Genomic DNA, 20798 nt, shown 5'->3' with positions numbered 1-20798 from the left:
ACCGGCGAATCTCACGCACAGGTGAATAAAGTAAATGCGTAATATATTCATTAAGCTGGTTAATGATAATTTGGGTTAAATTCAGCGTGTTTTGAGTTCATTAAGCGTTTTTGTACATAGCGTTTAAGAGTGAAGGTTACTAGCCGGACGTCCTGTTGCGCAGTTTCATTTGCTCCTTGCACTGATTCTTAACTCACATAATTATGGATTTTAAAAGGCGTTAAGTGTGTGTTAAAGCAAGTAACCAACCACAGGTGATGGGTAATTAACCACAGGTGTGGGTAATTAACAGTGACAAGCAAGTTGTAAAGAAATGAATTAATTTTATTTTCTCATGAGTCAAGACTCCTCACTCCTGCCTCTGCTAGCTAGATAATTAGCTGTAGCAGCAGCTGTAAATAAGAGTGACAACAAAAATAAAATTAAAAAAAACCATACTTGTACAATGTATAAAAGTTAAGTGTTCTGTATTGTTGGTTCTTAAAATACTTATGTATAAAAGTTAAGTGTTCTCTATTGTTCTGGTTCTTTATCGGTTGTAAAGAATAAAAGAGACTTCAGCGGCCGCTGAAAAGATCAGACAGATAAATAAAACCTAGCTAAACCTTTGCTGTTTGTGTTTGACAATTAAACAAAATGAGAAACTGACTTTTTAATCACCTTAAATTAAAATACAAATGTTTATGGCCCATTCAGTCGCCACTCTGCAGTTCCTTGAACCTTCTCAGAGTTTCTTGGTGCGTCTTGACCAGTGTTTCCCAATCTTTTTTGAGCCACAGTACATATTTTACATTTCTTAAAATCACACGTCATGCCACCAAATATCTATGTCCAAAATGTTTTTAATGAAAACAAATTTTATATGAATAAGCTGCAGGTGTCTATAAGCCACAGGTGTCCCCGTTGAAACACGAGATATTAACGCAGCAAGATTGTCTTCATCAAATAAATGACGGTAACATTTACGACAACATAACGTAAATGCTTTTTTTCCAGAACATATTTGCAGCAGCTCTATCTCCTTATTTGACAGCCAGACAGATGGTTTTCAATTTGAAAGCTGCATCAAATGCATTTCTGCACGTCTTCTTCATGTGCGCAAAAAGCGCAAAATGGCAGATCTGAAGAATAATTGTAAATGCAGATTGGATGGATCATGATAGATCTGCAGAAATCACCTCCAACATCTATTTAAGAGATGCAGCAAAAATAAGGGCTTCTCTCCTTTCTTCTGGTCCATGAAGTTGCTGAAACCGTTGCTAGAAGTTTGTTTTCCTCAGCTGTAGTCCATCCTCCCTAGAGGCGGGGCACTGCAGCTGCAGGAGGATCGTCTCAAAGATGCGCGCCACCGACCCCAACGGCGAGGATAGGTGAGGACCTGAGGCAGAGTATCAACGCCACATCTACACCCATCAACATCCTCTGCTTCTGCGTTGACCTCCTGAAGCCTCTCGTGCTGACAGATGGAGTCATCACAGGAGGAGCAGAGCATCTCCGCCCTCAGACGCCCGCGCCGCGGAGGTGCCACAGGTGCCACAGGTGCGAGGTGATAGCCGGCTAGGTAGCTAGCAATTTAGCGAGCTAGCCAGCTAGCCACGAGTGATCCTGCGCTCATCTTCGTCACGACGACAAAGGTTAAACGTTCTCACGCCAGGTTTGGGAGTTGTAAAACAGGCGTTGCTTTACTTCGGTGAAGAACAGTGGTGGAGATCCATCCTGGATGGACCTCCAAACCCACTGCTGAAGATGAGCCGCTGACTGGCCTGAACGCTGTTTTAGGAATTAGTCAGTCGCTTTGCTAGTATCCCTGGATCTAAAGTCGCTGTTTTTTTTGTTGTTTTGTATTTCGCAGCATGAGCCCAAAGAGACGGAGAAGAAGGTGGAGAGGATGCTGATGAGAGCCGCGGACAACCTCGTTAAGCTGGAGCGCATGCACAAGGTGCGCTGGAGATCCGTTACTTCTCATATCCATCAGGAACCCCGGTGTTTCGAGATCTTTTTCTTTCTGTCCGTTCAGACTTTATCAAAGCGGGCGGAGGTGGAGCGTGCGCGCTTCGAGCAGGAGGTCACGCAGGCTTCGAAGAAGGCCCTCAACGCCATCCACGGGTGGTAGGAGCAGAACCTCTGCGTAGAAGCTCAGGTGTGAGATGATGGGCGCGTGGAGACCCCTGTGGCTCGCTGTCCACGACAGGAGGGACCTGCAGCTCAGTCGACTTCGTAGAGGCGAAGAGGCGGCGATCCGCCGCTTGAAGGAGAAGACCCAGACGCTCCAGGTGGCCATGCAGGTGGTCAGAGAGGTCTATCACTCTCCCTCCAGGAGTCAGCTCCGCACCCTGGATAAGGTCTGAAGAACCCTGTCTGATCATCTCATTGACCTCATTGGGAGTTAGATGAACGGTTGATGTGTTAGAACGTGTTCTCAAACCCAACACACATTCACAGTTTTGTGATGAACATCTCCAAGAATGAGCTCCTTCATTGTGGAAGGTTCTTGAGGAAGAACCATTACGGTATCTTTGTAGGTCATGGAGACTCTACAAGGTCCTGTGGATGTGAAACCCTCAGCTGTTGGAGCTGGAAAGAGGTTCTCAAGGTTTCATTAAATGTTCTCATCAAAACTCACTGGGGATCTTCTTCATTGTGTGTGTGTGTGTGTGTGTGTGTGTGTGTGTGTGTGTGCAACCCAGCTGTGTGTTCCAGGCTGAGCTCCAGGTACAGGGTCTGATGTTGTCTCTGAAGATGGAGGATTCTGTTCCAAAGCTGTGAGTCCATGAATACGTCTCCGTTGGTCTCTGAGGGACAGGACACCTTGGATTGTACCATCTTGTACTTGTACATTGTTGGACGGCAGGATGAGGCCTGTCCAAATATAAAGTTGTCCCTTCTCTGTCTGCAGGTCGTCTGAATCACCTCTAGAAGGTCACCATCTCAGGACCTGCAGGCCGGTATCTCCACCAACCCAGAGGAGCTCCTCGAGACCTCCGTGCACGGAGCCTCGCGCCTCAGCTGGAGGCGGTGCGCAACTCAAGAAGGATGACAAGTGTGGTACGTTCCACTGAGGAGAACCTTGTGGGAATCAAACCGGCCATCTGAGAGAACATCCTCCTCCTCCTCCAGTGACCCAGTGGGTGGTGCTTCTGCACATCGAGAACCCCGCCCACTTCTACGTCCACTACGTGAGCGAGAGGCGGCAAAACGAGATCCTGTGCAGGAAGATCAACCACTTCTGCTGCATGGAAGGTTCTCGCTTCTCCTGCGGGGACGTCGTGGAGATCGGTGAGCTCTTCTCCGGCATATCTTCTCCATCAGACTCGATTGTTTGAAGGTCTCGTTTGCCTCCAGGCTCCCCGATCTTCGTGAAGGACGGACTCTGGTGCAGGACCCATGTGGTCGGGGTCACGCCGAAGTACCGCAGAGAGACGGCAGAGCCGTGTCCTGTCGTGGAGCTCTGCGCCGTCCGGGTCTTCTTTCTGGATTATGGCCTCACCAAGAACGTCACCATATGGTGGTACGGACACCGCATGTCCTCCTCTTTCACTCTTTCGCCATCAGCACGTCATAAAATGGCCGCCGCTGCATTTAAAGACAGTGGGACGCACCGCGGCTACCGCTAGCTACCTCAGAGAAAATCATGGAAAAACACGTGTGTGTCGTGGACTCGTCCGTGAAAAGATGGAGAAGTTGTCAATGAGATACGATGACGGAGAGAATTGTCCGAGAGAAGGCAGGAGACATGTACGGGGATAAATAGAGTTTAAAAATAAAGTGTAGCAACTAGCATTAGCAATACGTTGTAGCGCTAAGTGTGTAGCCAGTAAGCTAAGCTAAGATTGGAAAGAAAACACTCTTCTACATTCTCTTTTATTATGTATTATTTTTGACACATTATTTGATTTTTACAAAGTACATTCTTTTCATTTTAAAGCATGTCACAAACATTGTGTTTCGATTTATTTTAACAGGGTATGTTTCGTTTGATTTCTCCTGCCTTCTCACGAACGACGCTCGCCGTCTCCGTATTTCACAGACAACAACTTCTCTATCTGTTCACGGACGAGTCCAGGTCATGTTAGTCCATGATCTTCTCTGTGCTAGCTTGCAGCGGGTGGCTTTTCCCACTGTCTTTAAACGCCACGTAGACCTGGTCTCTCCAGATGTTGCTCCTCAGGTGTTCCGGAAATGTTTTCACCCAAAGCTCTTTGTGTTGGCGGAAGGAACGTTCTTGACCTCTGGTGTGAATCTTCTCCCAGCCCCGTGGAGACCACCGAGGCCACGCTGGCGGCCGTGAACGACAGGCTGAGGAAGGTGGACCAGACCATGAACGCGGACCTCAGTTGCTTCTTCCCCCAGGCTGTTCGGTGCTCCCTCAAAGATCTGGTCCCTTACGACCTGGTACGTGAGGATCTTCAGCCTCGGAACCCCCTCGTGGAAGAGGTGCTTCAGCTCTGTGTGTGTTCAGTCAAAGGGCTGGAGCGAGGAGGCCCGGCTGGAGTTCGGCAGCGTGGCGGCTTCCTCGGAGGTGGAGATGCTGCTGCTGGGCCAGGAGAAGGACTGCCTGCTGGTGGACCTGAGGAAGACCTCCCTGGACCAGCACAGTGGCGCCCCCGTCTCCGTCAGAGACTACCTGCTCTTCATCGAGGTGGCCAGGTAACACCTGCGCCGGCGGGTTCTGCGAGCTCCGCCGACGGAACCCGAGTCTGAAGAACATATTGTCGCGAAGGCTTCGTTCTCCAACGGCGGCGGTGTACAGGAAGCTCCGGATGTTCCTCCCAGCTGTCCACCCCCAGGTGGACACGGAGGTCCACGCTCTGGTTTCCCACGCCAGCAACCCCGGAGATTTCTACATCCGGCTGGTACTGCACTTGCACTAGCACTTGCACGGTTTCCATCTCCATCCACTTTCACCCCATTCCTTTATCTCCTGTCCTCCAGGTGGACATCCCAGAGGTCCTCTCCATCAAGCTCCAGGAATCCTACAGTGCCTGCGGGCCGGTCGACCTCGCCGTCCGCCGCCCCGCCATCGGCCAGGCCTGCGTTGTCCGCGGCAACGACAACCTGTGGTACCGGGCTTGTGTTCTAGGTGAGGCCGGTGGAGGTCTGACCCTCTGAAGACCACATCATCTTTCATTAGTATCAGCTTAACCAACGGAGACTCGGTGTGAAGTCCACCTTGCTGGGCCTCCGTCTGGACCCAGATGTCCTGGAGTTGGCGCTGAAGCTCGATCACCTGGACGACTCCAGGAACATCCATTCCAGGGTTCTACAACATATATGGAAGTTCTAATCCGACACCAGGAGATCGATTTTCCCATGTTTCACACGTTATAGAGAAGATGTCAGACTGAGATGGTTTGGATATGGACGGAGGAGCGATGGTGGAGAAGGACGCCGATGTTGGAGGTCCAGAGGAAGACCAGAGGGGAGTTTTACGGATGGAGGAAACGAGGACAGGAAGTTAGATGGTGTGGGAGGAGATGATTGGCTGTGGTGACTACTGAGGGGAGCAGCCCAAAAGAGAAGGAGACCAGAAGTTTGGTTTCCCACCAACAAGAGCAACAATTTTAGCTTTCTTTCCGTGACGTGTGTGTGTGTGTGTAGGTCACAGGGGCACCTTGGAGGTCGAGGTGCAGGACATCGACGTTGGAACCAAGCAGACGGTGTCTGTCAGCAACCTGAGGGAGGTGAAGGACGAGTTCTCCTCCCTGCCGGCTGTGGTGAGAACATTGGTGTATCCTCTTTGTGCTTCTGCTCCAAGAGCTGCTGAGATGTTTCCCCTAAAGAGTTAACTCACTTTAGCCCAAACCTCTCCCACCGTGGAGTCATGAGGTGAGGTTGTAACAGTAGAAGAGTTCACATCTTCTGTTACAAGGAGCTCCTGTCTGTCTGTGGTCCAGGCCGTCCGCTGCGTCCTGGCGGACGTATCTCCTCTGGAAGGAGACACCTGGAGCAAGGCCTGCGCCACCAGATTCATCTCCCTGGTCCAGGGGAAATGGGTCACTGCAGTGGTCACAGGTCCAGTGTCCTTCACGTCCTCCTGTGATGCTTCAGAAGGAACCAGAAGTCTTATTTCGGTCCACGAGTTGCGGTGGAGAAACATCTGGGGAGCTGTGAGAACTGATCACCACCTCTCCTTCCAGCTGAAGTCCACAGGTCCGAGCCTCTGCCGGTGAAGCTGCTCCAGGATGGTCCTGGAGAAGTCGAGCTGAACACGGCCAAGCTGCTCGTCACAGAGGAGCTGGCCCGCTTCAAATACGGGTGAGATCGCCTGAGATAGTGGACCATAGAGTGGGAAGGTGAAGTGGGTGGGAGAAAGTCTTTGCGGTCATAAATCCTGCTCAGAAGACACAGAGATGAAACTGCTGCATCATCTGGATGTGCTTCTGCTCCTCGGAGGGGAGAAGTTTCCATCAGCAGGCTCGCAAACCACTAAGATGTTGTAAGCTCAGCCTTCTCCCTTGATAGAACTGAACACTAGGTGCTTCTTGATGTTCCGTCACATCCATAACCCTCACATGGATGTTCTGACCATCCCAGCTTGGAACTGTGACCTCAAAAACAAATTTCTGCTCCAACGCTATTGTCTTAGTGACCGACATGGTCATGTCCATTTTATCAGAGAAGACATACCACCAAGAACTCAGTCTGGAGAGCCTCGTCCAGGTCGAGTGCTTCACTTCCTTCTTGAAGATGTTCCACAAACTTCTAAAGTCACTTTCCCACAATAGGAGCACTCTGAAGTTCTCAGAACCTTCTCAGGAGCGATGCTGTTCTTTGGTCCAATAGGACAGCAGAGGAAAGCGGGACCATGGACCTCAGCTCCTAGAACCATCTTAGCTCCTACTCTGAGGCACTGTCTTTCTACGGTGATTGGTAGAACACTTAAACCACACCCATTACCAGATACTGATACATCTTCTGGACTGGCATTTTTAAAAACTCGTCACTGGTCAGATGTTTTCTTGGGACAGAATGGACAGAAGCAGCGAGAAATGAACAAACAAAGAGGTCCAGGCTCTTCTGGCCTGAGGCACTGCGGAGGAACATCGACATTTTGGCACTGTAAGCAGTGCGGACTTGGCTAATGGCTAACTGGGTTCTTCACATGGAGAACCAGTGCAGGGAGAAGATGAAAACACTTCAACCATCTGATGGTCCAAGGTTATTTCTCCAGGAACGTTGTGGCAGATTCCACCTCACTGTTGTCCGTGTGGTCTCCCAGCATCACGACGGTTCCGACCATGGTCCTTCACTGCCTGTGGGAATGCAGAACTAAAATTTTCCCCTGGAGGAGGCTACTTCCTGGAACCAAATTTTTGCTGGACACTTCTTAGATCTTCTCTATCTGAAACTCCTTAAGTTCTGACAATGACAAATGAGAAGTTGTTGCGTTGCTGAAGAAACACAACACCACATTCTCTGTTGGTGGATGCTTGTTGGATAATTCCAACGGGTCAAACCTTCTTTCCTGGTCCCTCCGTAGATCCAGGTCCAGGGACGATGTGCCCGTATGGAACCCACCGCAGTGGTGGGCCTCAGTTGAAGACGTCCGTCGATCTACAGACCGGAACGTCCATGGCGGGCGAGGTCGGAAGCCACTCGACAATCTGGTACCCGGTGCCCCGGCGGAGCTGGAGGTCAGGGTGAGCCACATCAACTCACCCAGCAGCTTCTACGTCCAGCTGATCCCAAATGACCCGCAGCTAAAAAGGTCAGTGGTTGACATTTAGAAAAGTTGGTTTAAATGGGTCACTGTCGGAGGCCGGGAACCATAGCGACGGCACTGTTGCCCAGGGTGTGCGAGGGTTTCCAGTGGGAGAGTGTGCCGACAGAGCCCCAGGAGGTGGAGCGGGAGGCAGGCGAGTACTGCAGCGCCTGCCTCTCTGGAGTCCAGGAGGGGCAGCAGCTCAGCTCCGTCGTGGCGGGCGGTCGCATGAAGGTACGGGCGGTGACCTTCATACCTCAGGTCACCTCCGGGGTCACCTCAGCTCTCGGTCTGGTCAGAAGTTTGAGTTGTACTTCATAGATCTGGATGGTCAGGAGGTCTACCAGCGGGTAGTCTTTCATCAACTAGCACATATAAATGAATGAATGTTGGTTTAACTGAACAAAGGAGTGACTGTTGCATCAGATTATCTGCTGTGACCATTTCAACAAGGTGAAGCAGCACACCAGCAACCCGAGGCCACTGCCGCCCTGCTCGACAGGCTCCCTTGGGCTGGAGTGTATGCTCGCCGACATCAGGTCACACTCATACGTTCAGCAAGTCGTGTGTGTGTTACGTCGTCTTTGACGTCCACTCTGATCTCAGGCCTGCAGGAGGCCAGTCTGTCTGGACCACCGCCGCCTGTGACTTCATGTCCTCCTACCTGTCCAGATCCACCACTCTTATGAAGATCAAGGTGTTTGTGTCTCCACTTGGTCATCTTCTCGTTACCAGTGCCAGTGGGTGTCTTATCTCTGGACCCTCCCCCCCCCAGGAACTGACAGATGATGGTCCTGTGTCCGTCACTCTGCTTTGCACCAACAAGCTTGGTCAGTCCGTCAGCATCTCGGACTTGCTGGTCTCCAAAGGTCTGGCAGAGTGAGTCGTCCTTGTGTCCCACAAACCCCAGCTGGAGTGTTACTTCTGAATCACCCCAGCATCATCTGTGTCTCCTTGTAGAAACGCTGATTTCCACACACCAATAGTACGTGAGCCCCGGTCTCCACCCAGTAAGGAAGAAGCAGACCCAGATACCGACACGCCACCACACTACCGGCTGTCCTCTGCTGCTTCGGTTCCTGTCTGCCAGAAACCAGCCTCCGCGGAGAAGGTGAACTCTGTCCACCTGATGTCCATGTAGATACCGCATGTGCAGTTGGAAACCACAGCCACTGAATGTTTAGAGCCAGGGGAGGGAACAGGTTAAAATGTTATTTCAATGGCGCCCAATCACATCTGAAGTCATCTGAAGACACTTTACAAGGACCAGGTCCGGACCACTCTATAAGATGATCTCCATGTCTACAAGTGATCTCCAAGCACTTGTAGACAACGGCAAGCCATCACTGCCCTTCACCTGGCAGGAACCTTGCACAGATCCCAGCTCAATGTGGGCGGCCTTCTGCCTCCACCGGTTGGTTCTAGTACTGCCACACGGACACTGGTCTGAACATTGTCTGGTTTCTGTATATCCAGGGTCTGATGGTGGAAGCCTCCACCCACCTGGACCCTGCTCAGGTAGGAGAACAGTTCCCCGTCAGGGTCAAACACAAGTGGACTCCCGCCGAGGTAGAACATCCCTTGGCCATCATTGTCTTGCTCTTCAAGTAATCCAGCTGTGTTAGCAAAGTTCTTGTCTTCTTCCAGCTGTCTCCGTGGTCTTTGAGAGAAACGGCTGACTTGAGGCTGGATGGAGAAACCTTGGATGAAGTTTTGACCAGAATCAATGCCAACATTGGAGATGTTCCGCATCTCCTCACCTTCCCTCCAGGTACAGTTCTATGTATCTTTCAGTTATTATGCTAATCGCTTGATCTTCCTATGTATGGCCCCAGGAGGTCTGTGTCTGGCGGAGTACTTCGATGGCAAGTACTGCCGAGCAAGACTCATCGAGTCCTCCAACCCGGATCACACCATCTTCCTGGTCCAGCACATCGACTTTGGCTCAGAAGACACCCTGCCCCTCTGCAAGTAAGGCCTTCAGAACCTCCACCCAAGTTCAAACCACATCCTCATGGAGTTACCCTGATGTCCAGTGCAAGTGGAGGCAATGGACAACACAACCTTGTCTTCTAGGAGTGACCTCTATGATGTCCTGTACTTTCCATGCTGATGTATTACTGTCTGTTGGGTGGATTTCTGAGAACCTTATAGGGTGAATGAAGAGTGAGAGGCTGAATGTCCGTCATATCTTGACGCCATGAAGGTCTGACGCGAAGGTCACCCACTCTCTTACTGTCAGGCTGCGTCAGATGCCTCCTGAGCTGCTGAAGTTCCATGTCGCCCCCAGCACCGGAATCCTACCAAGACTTGCTGCCCTACAGCCCCAAGTGAAGCGCGAAGGCCATGACGTTCATGACGGACCTTCTGCACTGCAACATCTGATAACCCTCTGTCCTGGTAAAGTAGAGTATCTTCAAATCTTTAAAAGAATCGCCTTTGTTTTTTTTTAATTACATCAGTGTCCTAACCAGCTCCTCGTCCATTCAGGCCCTGGAGACGGAGCTAGCGTTGATGCTGCACAACCAGGACAGGGAGCCGGTCCACCCGCCCCTGATGGAGAGGGGCCTGCAAGAGCTGGACTGTGATACCTCAGATGTTTACTCTCAGCAAACCAGCTACACCAGGTTTCAACTTGGACCACCGTGGCTTGCAAGAACCAGGTCATGATTTATTATTGTGGGGAGGTCCATCTTGTGCCCAACAGACTTCTGCTGGTGGCTCCTATGAGGTTCAGAGTTTAAGGATGGTCAATAAGCTGGTAGATGTCCTCCAATTGGTTGTTTTAGGAATGAAATCACATGAATAATACAGAAGTTGGTGTTGTGAGGTGAAGACTGGGTTCTGGCTTTGTTAAATAGCTGGAGAAAAGTTCAGTACCCTTGAGGATCTGCTGCTTGAGCTGGTCCAATAAGTAGTTTGAGGGAATGTTGAGTTGGCGCTGAGAAGCTAATTTTGTCCTGAAGTTCAACCCGAAGGCCTCCTGCTGTGTCGTTAACGAAAAATTTTAGCCGGCAGCTGGACCCAATCGATCAAAGATGGTTTTCCCCCACGTTAGACCCCAGGTTCTGCTCCAGAAGCAACATTCTTACCCTTTTAGAAGCTTGTTGTTTTCTAAAGTTGTGTTGTTTCAGGCCAATGCTGCTTTTTCTCCTTTAAAAACGGTCGACTGGAGGCCGGCTGATTAAAAGGCCTTCAAATCTTTGTCTCCTTGTCCGCGTCCCTTTCATCTGAACACCACATAGGAGCTCCACAAGAAGCAAAAATAGACCAAAAACCTGGATCCGGACAACGATAAATATTAAAAAGTTATATTTATTAAAAAATATCGGCTAAGAAAAATAAATATGAACTTCACAGTTTTACAAACTGAGATGTTTGCAGTCCATCGGCAGACGGGCTCCCTAAAATGGTCTGGTGCCCTTAGGGTTGTAAGAAGAACGTCCTCAAGAGACCAAAAAGAATTTAAAAGAAATAAATAAAATCGTGTGAACGCGGTAAAAATTGTAAACACAAAACCGGACTGGGGCTGGATCTGAGGACTTGAGGATGTTTGCCAGTTCTGAAGAACCAGGATCAGCAGTCTCCTTCCAGGCTGGACTTTTTGGAGTCACCACGCTGACCCAGTGGCGGTATGCTCTCACAGTTGGTTGTCCAGAATGACGTTGCCATCTTTGTCCTTGAGACGGAGGCGCCCGGTGGGGTAGCGGGTCTCCTGCCTGCCGTCGGAGTACACCGTCTTCACCGTGCCGTCCGGGTACTCCCTCCTCTTGTAGTCGGCCGTGTGGATCTCCTTCTGCCCTGTGTTGAAGTGGATCTCCTTGGTGCCGTCCCTGAGACAGAGGTGCCCGTTAGAACCGGTTGTGGACTGGACATACGTCCCTCAGAGGGAGCAGGACACGTACAAGTTGACCTGCACCACCGTCCCATCCGTCCACACGCTCTCTTCCTTGCCGTCTGGAAACAGGGTCTTCACCGTCTGATCTGGGAAGGTGATCTCCTTGCGGCCGTCGGGGAACTGCTTCTCTGGGGATCAAAGATCAGCACAGTTGGACGCTTCCAATCACTGCCTCTGAACTTTTTAGGAGGTGATGGACTCCTCTTATAAATATCACCGTGGCCTTGGACCAACTTACCAATCTGATTGTTGGGGAAGTGCAGGACCTCCATGCCGTCAGGGTACGTGATGTGTGTGGTCTGAGCCTCGGCATAGAAGTAGATCTGAGGAGAGAGAATCCGTAGAGAACAAGGAATGGATGTCGCCTCAGAAGAACAATTGACTGCTCTAGCTCTCTGGTTGAAATCCATGACAGATATCTTCTAAGATTGCACAAGTTCATTGCTCAGTTTGCGGGCTCAAAAAAAAAAGGTGTTGAGATTGGAGGTGGACTTCATACTCAGAGGGTTGAAACATCAGGAGATGTTCCACACCCATCCCATCAGCTCTAGCAATCATCTCACCACTCTCTGGTCGGGCGTGATCTGTTTGGTGTCCCCATTGAAGAAGGTGACTTTGACGTTCTGTCCGTCGGCTGAAACCTCCTTTCTGGTCCCATTGGGGAAGACGACCAGACGCTCGCCACCTTCCAGGACCTTCTCCACCTGGAGTGGAAACACCTAGGCTCAGAGACCAGAGAGCGGCAGACTATAGGAGACTGTCCTGGCCTGAGAGTCATTCCTTACCTTCCCATCGGGATGTTTGATCACCTCCTCGCCAGCTTCAGGCTCTTTGACCTCAGCACCTGCAGAATCCTTTGGCATGGAATCTCTTGTCTGTAATGAGAAGGTCAACCAGCTGAAGCAAATGTAGACTAGCTCTTTCCTCTCCAGCTGATAAAAAGATCGCAGCTACTCATTAGTTGCGTCTCTCGTAGTTCCGTGTTCTTTGCGGTCCTACACTAATGGCTTCAGACGTGACCTCCGGAACAAACATCCTGCGATGTTCTTCCAGAAGATGAACAGCATCGGGGTCTTACTGGAGAGCAGCTACATGGGGGTTCTTGGCTGGCTTCTCTGTGGTTCCTCCTGGCAGGAGCAGGCTTTTCGTCTGTGCTGCCAGGCCCCAGGGGAGGCGAGCAGCCCGGCACAGAGGACTTCCTCAGGCTACTTTTGATCCCTGCTGGCAACCAGAGAAGGGATAGTCTCAGATAATGAAGCTGGAAGGAGAACAGCTGCTGAATTCTGCTCTTTTGAACTTCGGTGACGTCAGGTTGTTTTTTCCCCCTCAAGCTCCCAAAATCCCCCTTAACTTGTGATGAATGAGATACAATTAGTCCCACTGAAGATATTTGATCTAAGGCCTTGATTTCCAGCCAGGCCTTGGCTCTCCATCAAAATACCGATTGCAGCGATTCCTGTTTTCTCCTCGTGGCCATGATGTACTTCTCCAGATCAGACTTAGCATCATCAAGTCTGACGGAGCATGTTCTTCAAGAAATAAACCCAACGGCACCCCAGCACAAGCAAGGGGTCTGACGTTCAGATGGTCAAAGCACATCTGAACGACAAGGTTCCTCGCTGTAACTCCCCCATTCCAGGTCCTGAGCAGCAACCTTCACCTGTACCTGCTGGCGCCTCTCTGAAGGAGCCTTTCGTGGCTGTGGCCGAGCATTGGGGAGGACTGATGTTGGTTCCTCCTCTGGAGTCCAGAGGGCTCTGTCGATGGGATCAAACACAACGGGAGGTTTATATCCAGAGGCCTGAGGACTTTTCTACGTCCATTCCGGACCTTCTTACCGCAAATTTCACTCCTTTGGTCACAGGTGACACGTCTTTATGTTCTCGATCCTTCTCCACTTCCGACGAGCTCTTCCTCAGGGTGCTCAGGCGAAGCTTCTCCAACATGCGGATCTCAAAGGGAAAGGACAAAATGATTAAGCCCCTTCCTGAACCAGGGATGTGGACGAACTTGGTCCACCACAACACCCGTCATAAGAAGAGACACTTTTGGACAGAAGTTCTAAGAACTATCCAGCTCCAGTTTGGCTCCAGGAAGTAGCCTCCTCCAGGGGAACCCTTTGACCATAGTGAGGGACCAGCTAGGGATTGGTGTGATGTCCACCCTGAGCTCCACACATCGGAGAAGAAAACGAGGACGAAAACATGGAGGTAGAAGCTGCCACAGGGCTCATGGAGTAATAAGTGTTGAACTGTTTCTATCTTCTCTTTTATCTACATTAGCTAACTCCTCATGTATTCCTGTCCAAAATGTTGATGTTCCTCTGTGAGTCCTGGAAACCCTTTTGAAGCATAACAGGCAAGAAGACCATGGACCTCTTCATCACTCCATGTCTTGCTGCTTATCTCCATTTTGTCCAGTGACCACAGTAGTTCTTAAAGGTACTTTGCAGTCCCCAACAAGTATCTGGTGATGGGTGTGGCTTATGAGTTCAACCAATCACCAAGCACCTATGAGTTGCTATGTAACTGTACCCCGCCTCGGAGTAGGAGCTAAGACATCTCGAGGAAGGTGTGGTCACGGTTCCTCTGCTCTCCAAACACACTAAATCCGGCCTTGTTCCTGAGAAGGTTCTAGGAACTGCGAGAAGGGGGCTAAGGATACCTCGTCTCGCAGAGAACCGTTCTCCTCGCTGAGGGAGTCGATCTGCTGTCGCAGGCGACTGTGAGTGGACGACCAGCGGCTCTCCTTCTTCTTGGTCTCCTCCTGCTGGAGGCTCAACTGCTGCTTGAGCGTCTGGAGGCGAGGAGGAGAAGCTGTTCAGATCCAGAGAAAACCAAGACATAAACTGTGAGAGTGTATGTCACCTGGATCTCCTCCCTCTCCTTCTTGTCTGGCAGGGCTCTGGTAGCCACGACATGCTTCTCAAACACCTTGCGCTCCTTCTGCAGCTTCCTGATCTCCTCCTTCTTGTACTCCTCGAAAGTGGCCCGCTCCTCTGCTCTGGTCCGCTCGAACTCCAGGCGCTCCTTCCTTCAGAAACCCCGCCAAAACAAGAGATGGCAACCGACGTACAATAAACAGGACCAGGTTTCGCAGGTTCCCCAACTCCAAAGTCACCTGAGGTTCTCCCGGTGGGTCTCGTTCTCCTGCCTGAGCTTCGCCAGCGCCGCGTTCTCCTTCTTGAAGCGCTCGATCTCGATCTCCAGCTCCGCCAGGCGCTCCCTCAGCAGGCGGGACTGGGCGTGCTGGCCTGCAGGGGGGGGAAGCACAACCACAGGAAGGCTTGGGACGGGGTCACCAGGATTTTTGGAGTGAGATTGGAGGTCTTTGAGTTGGATTCTGGACTTTAGGAACAAACGAGCATCTTCAACCAACTACAACTGGATGAAGAATAAAGTGACTGTTTCATCCCAGCTGTCGGACACATATACAGGTCCTTCCCAAAAAATTAGCATATAGTGATAAAGTTCATTATTTTCCATAATGTGATGATAAAAATTAAACTTTCATATAGTTCAGATTCATTGCACACCAACTGAAATATTGCAGGTCTTTAATTGTTTTAATACTGGTGATTTTGGCATGCAGCTCATGAAAACCCCAAATTCCTATCTCAAAAAATTAGCATGTCATGAAAAGGTAGTCTAAACAAACTATTAGCTGAATCATCTGAATCAACTTTAAACACCTGCAAAAGATTCCTGAGGCTTTTAAAAACTCCAAGCCTGGTTCAAAACCTCAATCATGGGTCAGACTGCCGACTAGACTGCTGTCCAGAAGCACATCATTGACACAGAAAGAAATCTCTGATGGAATAGTCTGTTCCCAGAGTGCTGTATCAAGGCTCCTCAGTGGGAAGGAAAAAGTGTAGCAGAAAACACTGCAGAACCAGAAGAGGTCACCGGACCCTGAGGAAGGTTGTGGAGATTCCAGACCTTTGGGGGAGTCTGGAGTAGAAACATCCAGAGCCACCGTGCACAGGTGTGTGCAGGAAATGGGCTACAGGTGCCGCATTCCCTTGGTCAAGCCACTTTTGAACCAGAAACAGTGGCAGAAGCGCCTGACCTGGGCTACAGAGAAGCAGCACTGGACTGTTGCTCAGAGGTCCAAAGTACTTTTTTTGGGTGAAAGCAAATTTTGCATGTCGTTCGGAAATCAAGGTGCCAGAGTCTGGAGGACGATTGGCGAGAAGGAAATGCCAAAATGTACCCAGAGTCAGTGATGCTCTGGGACGCCATGCCAGCTGCTGGTGTTGGTCCACTGCGTTTCACCAAGGCCAGGGTCAATGCTGCTAGTTATCAGGAAACTTTGGAGCACTTCATGCTTCCGTCTGCGGATGAAGATTTCATTTTTCACCACAACCAAAACCACTGGTAATGGTTTTCCAACCATGGTATTACTGTGCTCAACTGGCCTGCCGACTCTCCTGACCCGAACCCCATCGAATCTGTGGGTTCTTATGAAGAGGACGTTGAGAGACACCAGACCCAACTCTGTGGATGAGCTTAAGGCCGCTATCAACCACCGGCTGATGCCTCCATGCCACGCCGCATTGAAGCAGAAGCATAAGGATTCTCCAAAAGGTGCGGAGCTAAACTCTGCACCACCTTCTCTTTATGCTAATGTCCAAAGTGGAAGATCCAACAAGCAGAGTTCAATGTGATTAGGGTCCACCTACCTGCCTCTTCCTGGGCCTTCGTGGAGTCAGGAGGAGCAGAGGAAACATCTGGAGGTGGAGGAGGAGGAGGTGCCTTCTGGAGCTTTGGCTTCAGCGAGGGGAACAGTCTGGTCATGAGCTGGGAGGCAGGAGGAGGAGGAGGTCCTGGATCTCCGTTGTTGGAACTGGAGAACTGACCGTCCGCGGATCTACTTGGCGCCACCTTCCTCACCAGCGCCACCTCCGGCCTCCTGAGGTCCTCCTCCTCCATCAGGACGCCTTCGGGTGCAGCTCCATCGTCCTCCTCCACATCGTCCCACGTGTTGTCGTCGTCGAACACGACTCTGTCCTGTCGCCCGTCGTCCACCAGCGTGGAGTCTTCTCCGCTGCTGAGGTCGCTCTCCTCTTCTTCTTCTTCTTCTTCTTCTTCTTCTTCTTCTTCTGCGTGACCTCCCTGATAGGACCGCATGTTGTACGGCCGGTGAGAAGAAGCTGGGAAGCAGAGGCTGCTGGGGAACAACGGCTGAACCGCAACATCCTGCTCCTCAGCTTCAGACTGCTCCTCTTCCTCCACCTCCTCGGCTGGATTGTCCTTCACGGTCTGGACCACCACCGAGGTCACTGAGCCGCCGCTGCTCCGCCGCTCCTCACCAGAGGGGACGCTCTTGATGGGGGTGGAGGACAGGCGTCTCTGGTGGAGGTCTTTGGCACCATGAAGCCTCCGGTTGTGGTGGTCCATCTGGAGAACCTACGGGTAAAGAACATCCCTGAGCATCGGATGTGAAAGACCTCCAGATGACATAACCTTTGTTCTGCTGATGCCAGGGGTCTCCTGGACCTTCTCCCACAGTGATTGACTCTTACAACAAGCGTAGGTGATCGGGCGGCGGGGCACCTTGATGACGAAGGAGGAGTCCGAGGAGAAGGACAGCTCCTCGGCCGCTTGCTCCAGCAGCTCGAACTCCTTCAGCTCCATGTTCTCCACCTGCTGCTCGCACGTCCAGCTGTGGATCCTCTCCTGGAACGAGTCCTGAACCTGAGGAGCGTCTCCTTCCTTTGAACCCCCAGCTCTGGAGCTGCCAGTTGGTCCTCCAGCAGGTTCTCCGCTCCCCCCCTGCAAGGTGACCGGTTGAGGGCGCTTGTTGGAAGGTACCGTCGCTCCCCTCCGGTCCCTCTGCTCCTTCTCCTCTCTGGTTCCACCTGAGACCCTCTTGCTCTCGGCCCTGAAGTCCAGAGGTGGAGAGCCGGAGCTCTGCGGCCGATGCTCCTTGCCGAGCACGGCGGTCTTGCGCCGGACGGGGAGTCCCTTGGTTCCTCCCCTCCGGACGGCTGAGGGCACCGAGTCGCTCCTGGAGGTCACCTTGGCCTGGGGTCGAGGCTTGGGCTCCTTCTGATCCTCCACCGTTGGACCAGGGGCCCTGCGGTGGTTGGTGAACCTGGAGAGACCCTCCCCCCGCCTCAGGAAGGGCCTCTTAGGAGGAACCTGGGCAGCTTCTTCTCCTTCTGGACTCTGCAGAGACAAGACATGCGGAGCTAAACGTGAAGAAGCCGGTTCTTCCTGGTGAGAACACGGTGGAGACACAGCTTCTCCTGAAGATCCCGAGACGTGAACGTTTCTCTCTGACCCGCTGTGTCCGAGCAGATTTCAGCCTCTCCTCCTCCAGCCTCAGCTGCTCCTCCAGCAGCTCCTCGAACGTCTTCTTCTTGCCCCCGACGCCCGGTTTGATGGGTCTGGAAGAGGGACGAGAACATCGAGCACTCCGCACGGCAGGCAGGTGGAACATCCCAGAAGAATGAAACTCACCTGTCCCGGAGGACCGGCTCTCCTCCGGATGAAGAAACATCAACATCTGGCATGAGCTCCTCGTCGGGACTCTGCACCGGCTGGTCTGCAGAGTCTGGAGACCAGACGACTTTCAGTTATCTTCTCAAACCCGAGGTGGGCTTCTCATCGGAGATGAGAACCTCCTAGATGGTTGAGATGTTTCAAAAGGTGCATGCCTGACCTACAATGACCCCCGTGTCCTGATTGGCTGGTTCAGGTCCTGAACCTTCACTGTCAGTGGAAGAACAACGGCCTCACCTTCCTCCTCGGCCCATGGTAGGACCTTCACGTCTCCTGACGTCTCCGGTTCTCCTGATTGGTGGGCTCCTTTGGAGGCTTCCAGGAGCTTCTGCTGCTCCTGCAGGAGAAGGAGGTGCTCCCACGTCCTCAGCTGCACACACACACACACACAATCTAATTATCTGTTCTCCAGGTTAATGTGCGATGAGGTGGGTCACATGACTCCTCCTCAGACCTGGACCTCCTGAAACCCACCCCAGGAGGCACGGCAGCAGCTTTAACCGGCCTGCAGACGGGAAGAAGAGGCTTCAGGAGAAAACACTAATAATAGCCAGGTGTGTGTGTGTGTGTGTGTGTGTGTGTGTGTGTGTGAGCTAATGTGCTGAGACAGGGGGGGGTTTAACCCGATAGTGAGATTATCACTTTTCCTCTCCAGACTATCAGGACCCGCCACCTTCTTCTTCTTCTTCTTCTTCTTCTTCTTCTTCTTCTTCTTCTTCTTACGTCACGCCTGCTGGACGAAGGTGTGAAGGAGCTCCTGGCGGCTCACGGCCTCCGACGCCGTTCATCCTGCACTCCAGGGTCACGGGGTGCAACTTGGACCCACCAATCACACACACACACATTTGCACACAGATGTACAACCGTTCACTCATTCACACATGGAGACATGCAACATTCACCCTCTCATTCACAAGTTGTAGAGATAAACATCCTTTCACCCTCAGTCGCCCACATATAGACATCAAGATACAACCATTCACCCTCTCATTCACACATAAACGTACGACTATTCACATATATGGAGACATGCAACATTCACCCTTTCATTCACACATAGACATGTGACTATTCATATGAATGTAGACATACAATCATTCACCCTGTCACTGAAATGCCGTATACACCGTTATTCACCTGCATTTATATAAATGGAGACATGCAACATTCACCCTGTCATTCACACGGCACACAGACGACCATTCACTCGCTCATTCACGGGTCTGGAGACGTCATTCACCCTCTCATTCACATGTTGTAGTGACAAACATCCATTCACCCTCAGTCGCCCGCATAAAGACATCACCGTGTCATCAAGATACAACCGTTCACCCTCTCGTTCACACACAGACGTACGACTATTCACTCTTTCACATATATGGAGACATGCAACCACTAACCCTGTTGTCCACAGGTCGTCAGACGTCCGCTCACCCTCTCATTCACACTTAAACCATTCACCCTGTCACTCAAATGCCATATTGACACTATTATTCACCTGCATTTACATATATGGACACATGCAACAGTCACCCTGTCATTCAAACATCCAATAGATATAACTATTCACTCTTTTATCCACGCAACCATGTAAAACAGAGTTGTTCATCCTGTCATAGACACGCAGGCCTTCCCGTGTCATCCACAGGCCTCAGAGAGCTTCGTCCCTTCTCCTGACCCTGGAGGCTCCACACACCAATCCCAGGGAGCTTCTGGGCGTCTGAACCAAGGGGTGGATGTCCCGGTGGAGGAGCGGGGCTCACCTGCAGCTCCTTCTCCATCCCGCCGGCCGCCGCATCCCCGCAGCTGCTGTCCGCCGAGGCGACCAGCGGGGCGAACCCGGAGGAGAACGACTCGAACCCGGGGTCCGCGTCTGAGGAGGGCCGGAGGAAGCCCGGGAGATCCGGCCACGGGTGGAGGATCACGCCGGCTCTGGCGCTGCTCGGCATCCAGCGCGCCAGGAAGTCCGCCCGGGAGCACCGGGGCCCGGCGGGGGAGGACATCCCGGGACCGGGGACGCTAATCCGGGGATTTGCACGGCGGATTACCGCGCACGGCTGGAGGGGCTATTCATAGCGGCGCCAACCGTGACGGTTTTTTTTTTTTTTTTTTGAACCCGCGGCTTCCGGTGGCACTTCCGGTGTGGGTTGTGCGCAGACTCCCCGCTATCCGTCTTTAGGGGGTCGAACGGATCACTTTTCCGACCGGATTCTTTCCGCCAAAACAAAAACACCGCCCGCGTTTCGAAAGCTGCCGCCGTTACCGACGCAAAACCCGCGAGAGGCGGGACTTCCGGCGGAAGTTCAGACGCGCGTCGGCGCCCCCTCGTGGACTGGAGGATCCGTGTTGCCACGGAGACGAGCCTAAACCGGTGCAACAACCAGAAACGGCAACCAGATGGCAGTGTTACACAACAAGCAGATCCGCGTTACAGGTACGACTGTAACGACAGGAGAGGATACAAATACTTGGCTCTTACACGAGACTTAAACGTAAAATTGTTATTTTTAGGGGAAAAAACATCTTTATGTATTGGAGTGGAGCTCCGAAGACGTGTTACCATGGAGACGAGCCAAGCTGATGTCATACCCATACATCACCTCAAGATGGCAACAAGCAGCCGCCGCAGGATCTACGTTACAGGTAACGACAGTAACGTTACTGCCGAGTGTACAAGGACCTGGCTGGTATA

At 51.7% G+C, this 20798-nt stretch overlaps 2 protein-coding genes across 5 annotated transcripts; one reads left to right on the top strand and one right to left on the bottom strand.

The window, feature by feature from the left end:
• The first annotated feature begins 1338 nt into the window (after window positions 1–1338).
• rnf17 (ring finger protein 17) lies at window positions 1339–10372 on the top strand. Its single transcript, XM_086148066.1, is given in 29 exon segments — window positions 1339–1370; window positions 1464–1539; window positions 1853–1939; window positions 2018–2109; window positions 2192–2342; window positions 2740–2762; window positions 2897–3045; window positions 3118–3276; window positions 3343–3508; window positions 4251–4392; window positions 4460–4647; window positions 4721–4853; window positions 4933–5080; window positions 5599–5714; window positions 5895–6012; window positions 6138–6255; window positions 7220–7255; window positions 7481–7708; window positions 7792–7936; window positions 8129–8241; window positions 8309–8399; window positions 8478–8581; window positions 8663–8813; window positions 9179–9271; window positions 9350–9473; window positions 9538–9673; window positions 9945–9977; window positions 9979–10107; window positions 10177–10372. Coding segments are annotated over 29 exon segments (3477 nt in total).
• Window positions 10373–10999: 627 nt separating this feature from the next.
• On the bottom strand, window positions 11000–20314 carry cpap (centrosome assembly and centriole elongation protein). 4 transcript variants are annotated; one of them, XM_086147430.1, is made up of 17 exons: window positions 19870–20314; window positions 18344–18476; window positions 18065–18158; window positions 17886–17991; window positions 17156–17770; window positions 16282–17008; window positions 14721–14853; window positions 14468–14633; window positions 14265–14396; window positions 13439–13552; window positions 13261–13357; window positions 12679–12821; window positions 12386–12475; window positions 12164–12304; window positions 11839–11923; window positions 11608–11728; window positions 11000–11535 (listed from the first exon to the last, which is right to left on the bottom strand). In XM_086147430.1, the coding sequence occupies exons 1-17, from the start codon at window positions 20107–20109 to the stop codon at window positions 11343–11345; spliced, it is 3330 nt and encodes a 1109-aa protein (XP_086003556.1). In that variant the 5' UTR covers window positions 20110–20314; the 3' UTR covers window positions 11000–11342. The 4 variants fall into 4 exon arrangements, with proteins under 4 accessions (XP_086003556.1, XP_086003557.1, XP_086003558.1 ...); XM_086147431.1 differs by having other exon boundaries at window positions 12679–12818; XM_086147432.1 differs by having other exon boundaries at window positions 13267–13357.
• Between the last annotated feature and the right edge of the window lie 484 nt (window positions 20315–20798).

Source organism: Fistularia commersonii, chromosome 6 (genome assembly GCF_037954325.1).
Source record: "Fistularia commersonii isolate RoL2024-O1a breed Wild chromosome 6, RoL_Fcom_v1.0, whole genome shotgun sequence".
NCBI classification, from domain to species: Eukaryota; Metazoa; Chordata; class Actinopteri; order Syngnathiformes; family Fistulariidae; genus Fistularia; species Fistularia commersonii.
The sequence above is the reverse complement of the archived record's forward strand: the minus strand, read 5'-3'. Positions and strand labels throughout refer to the sequence as shown.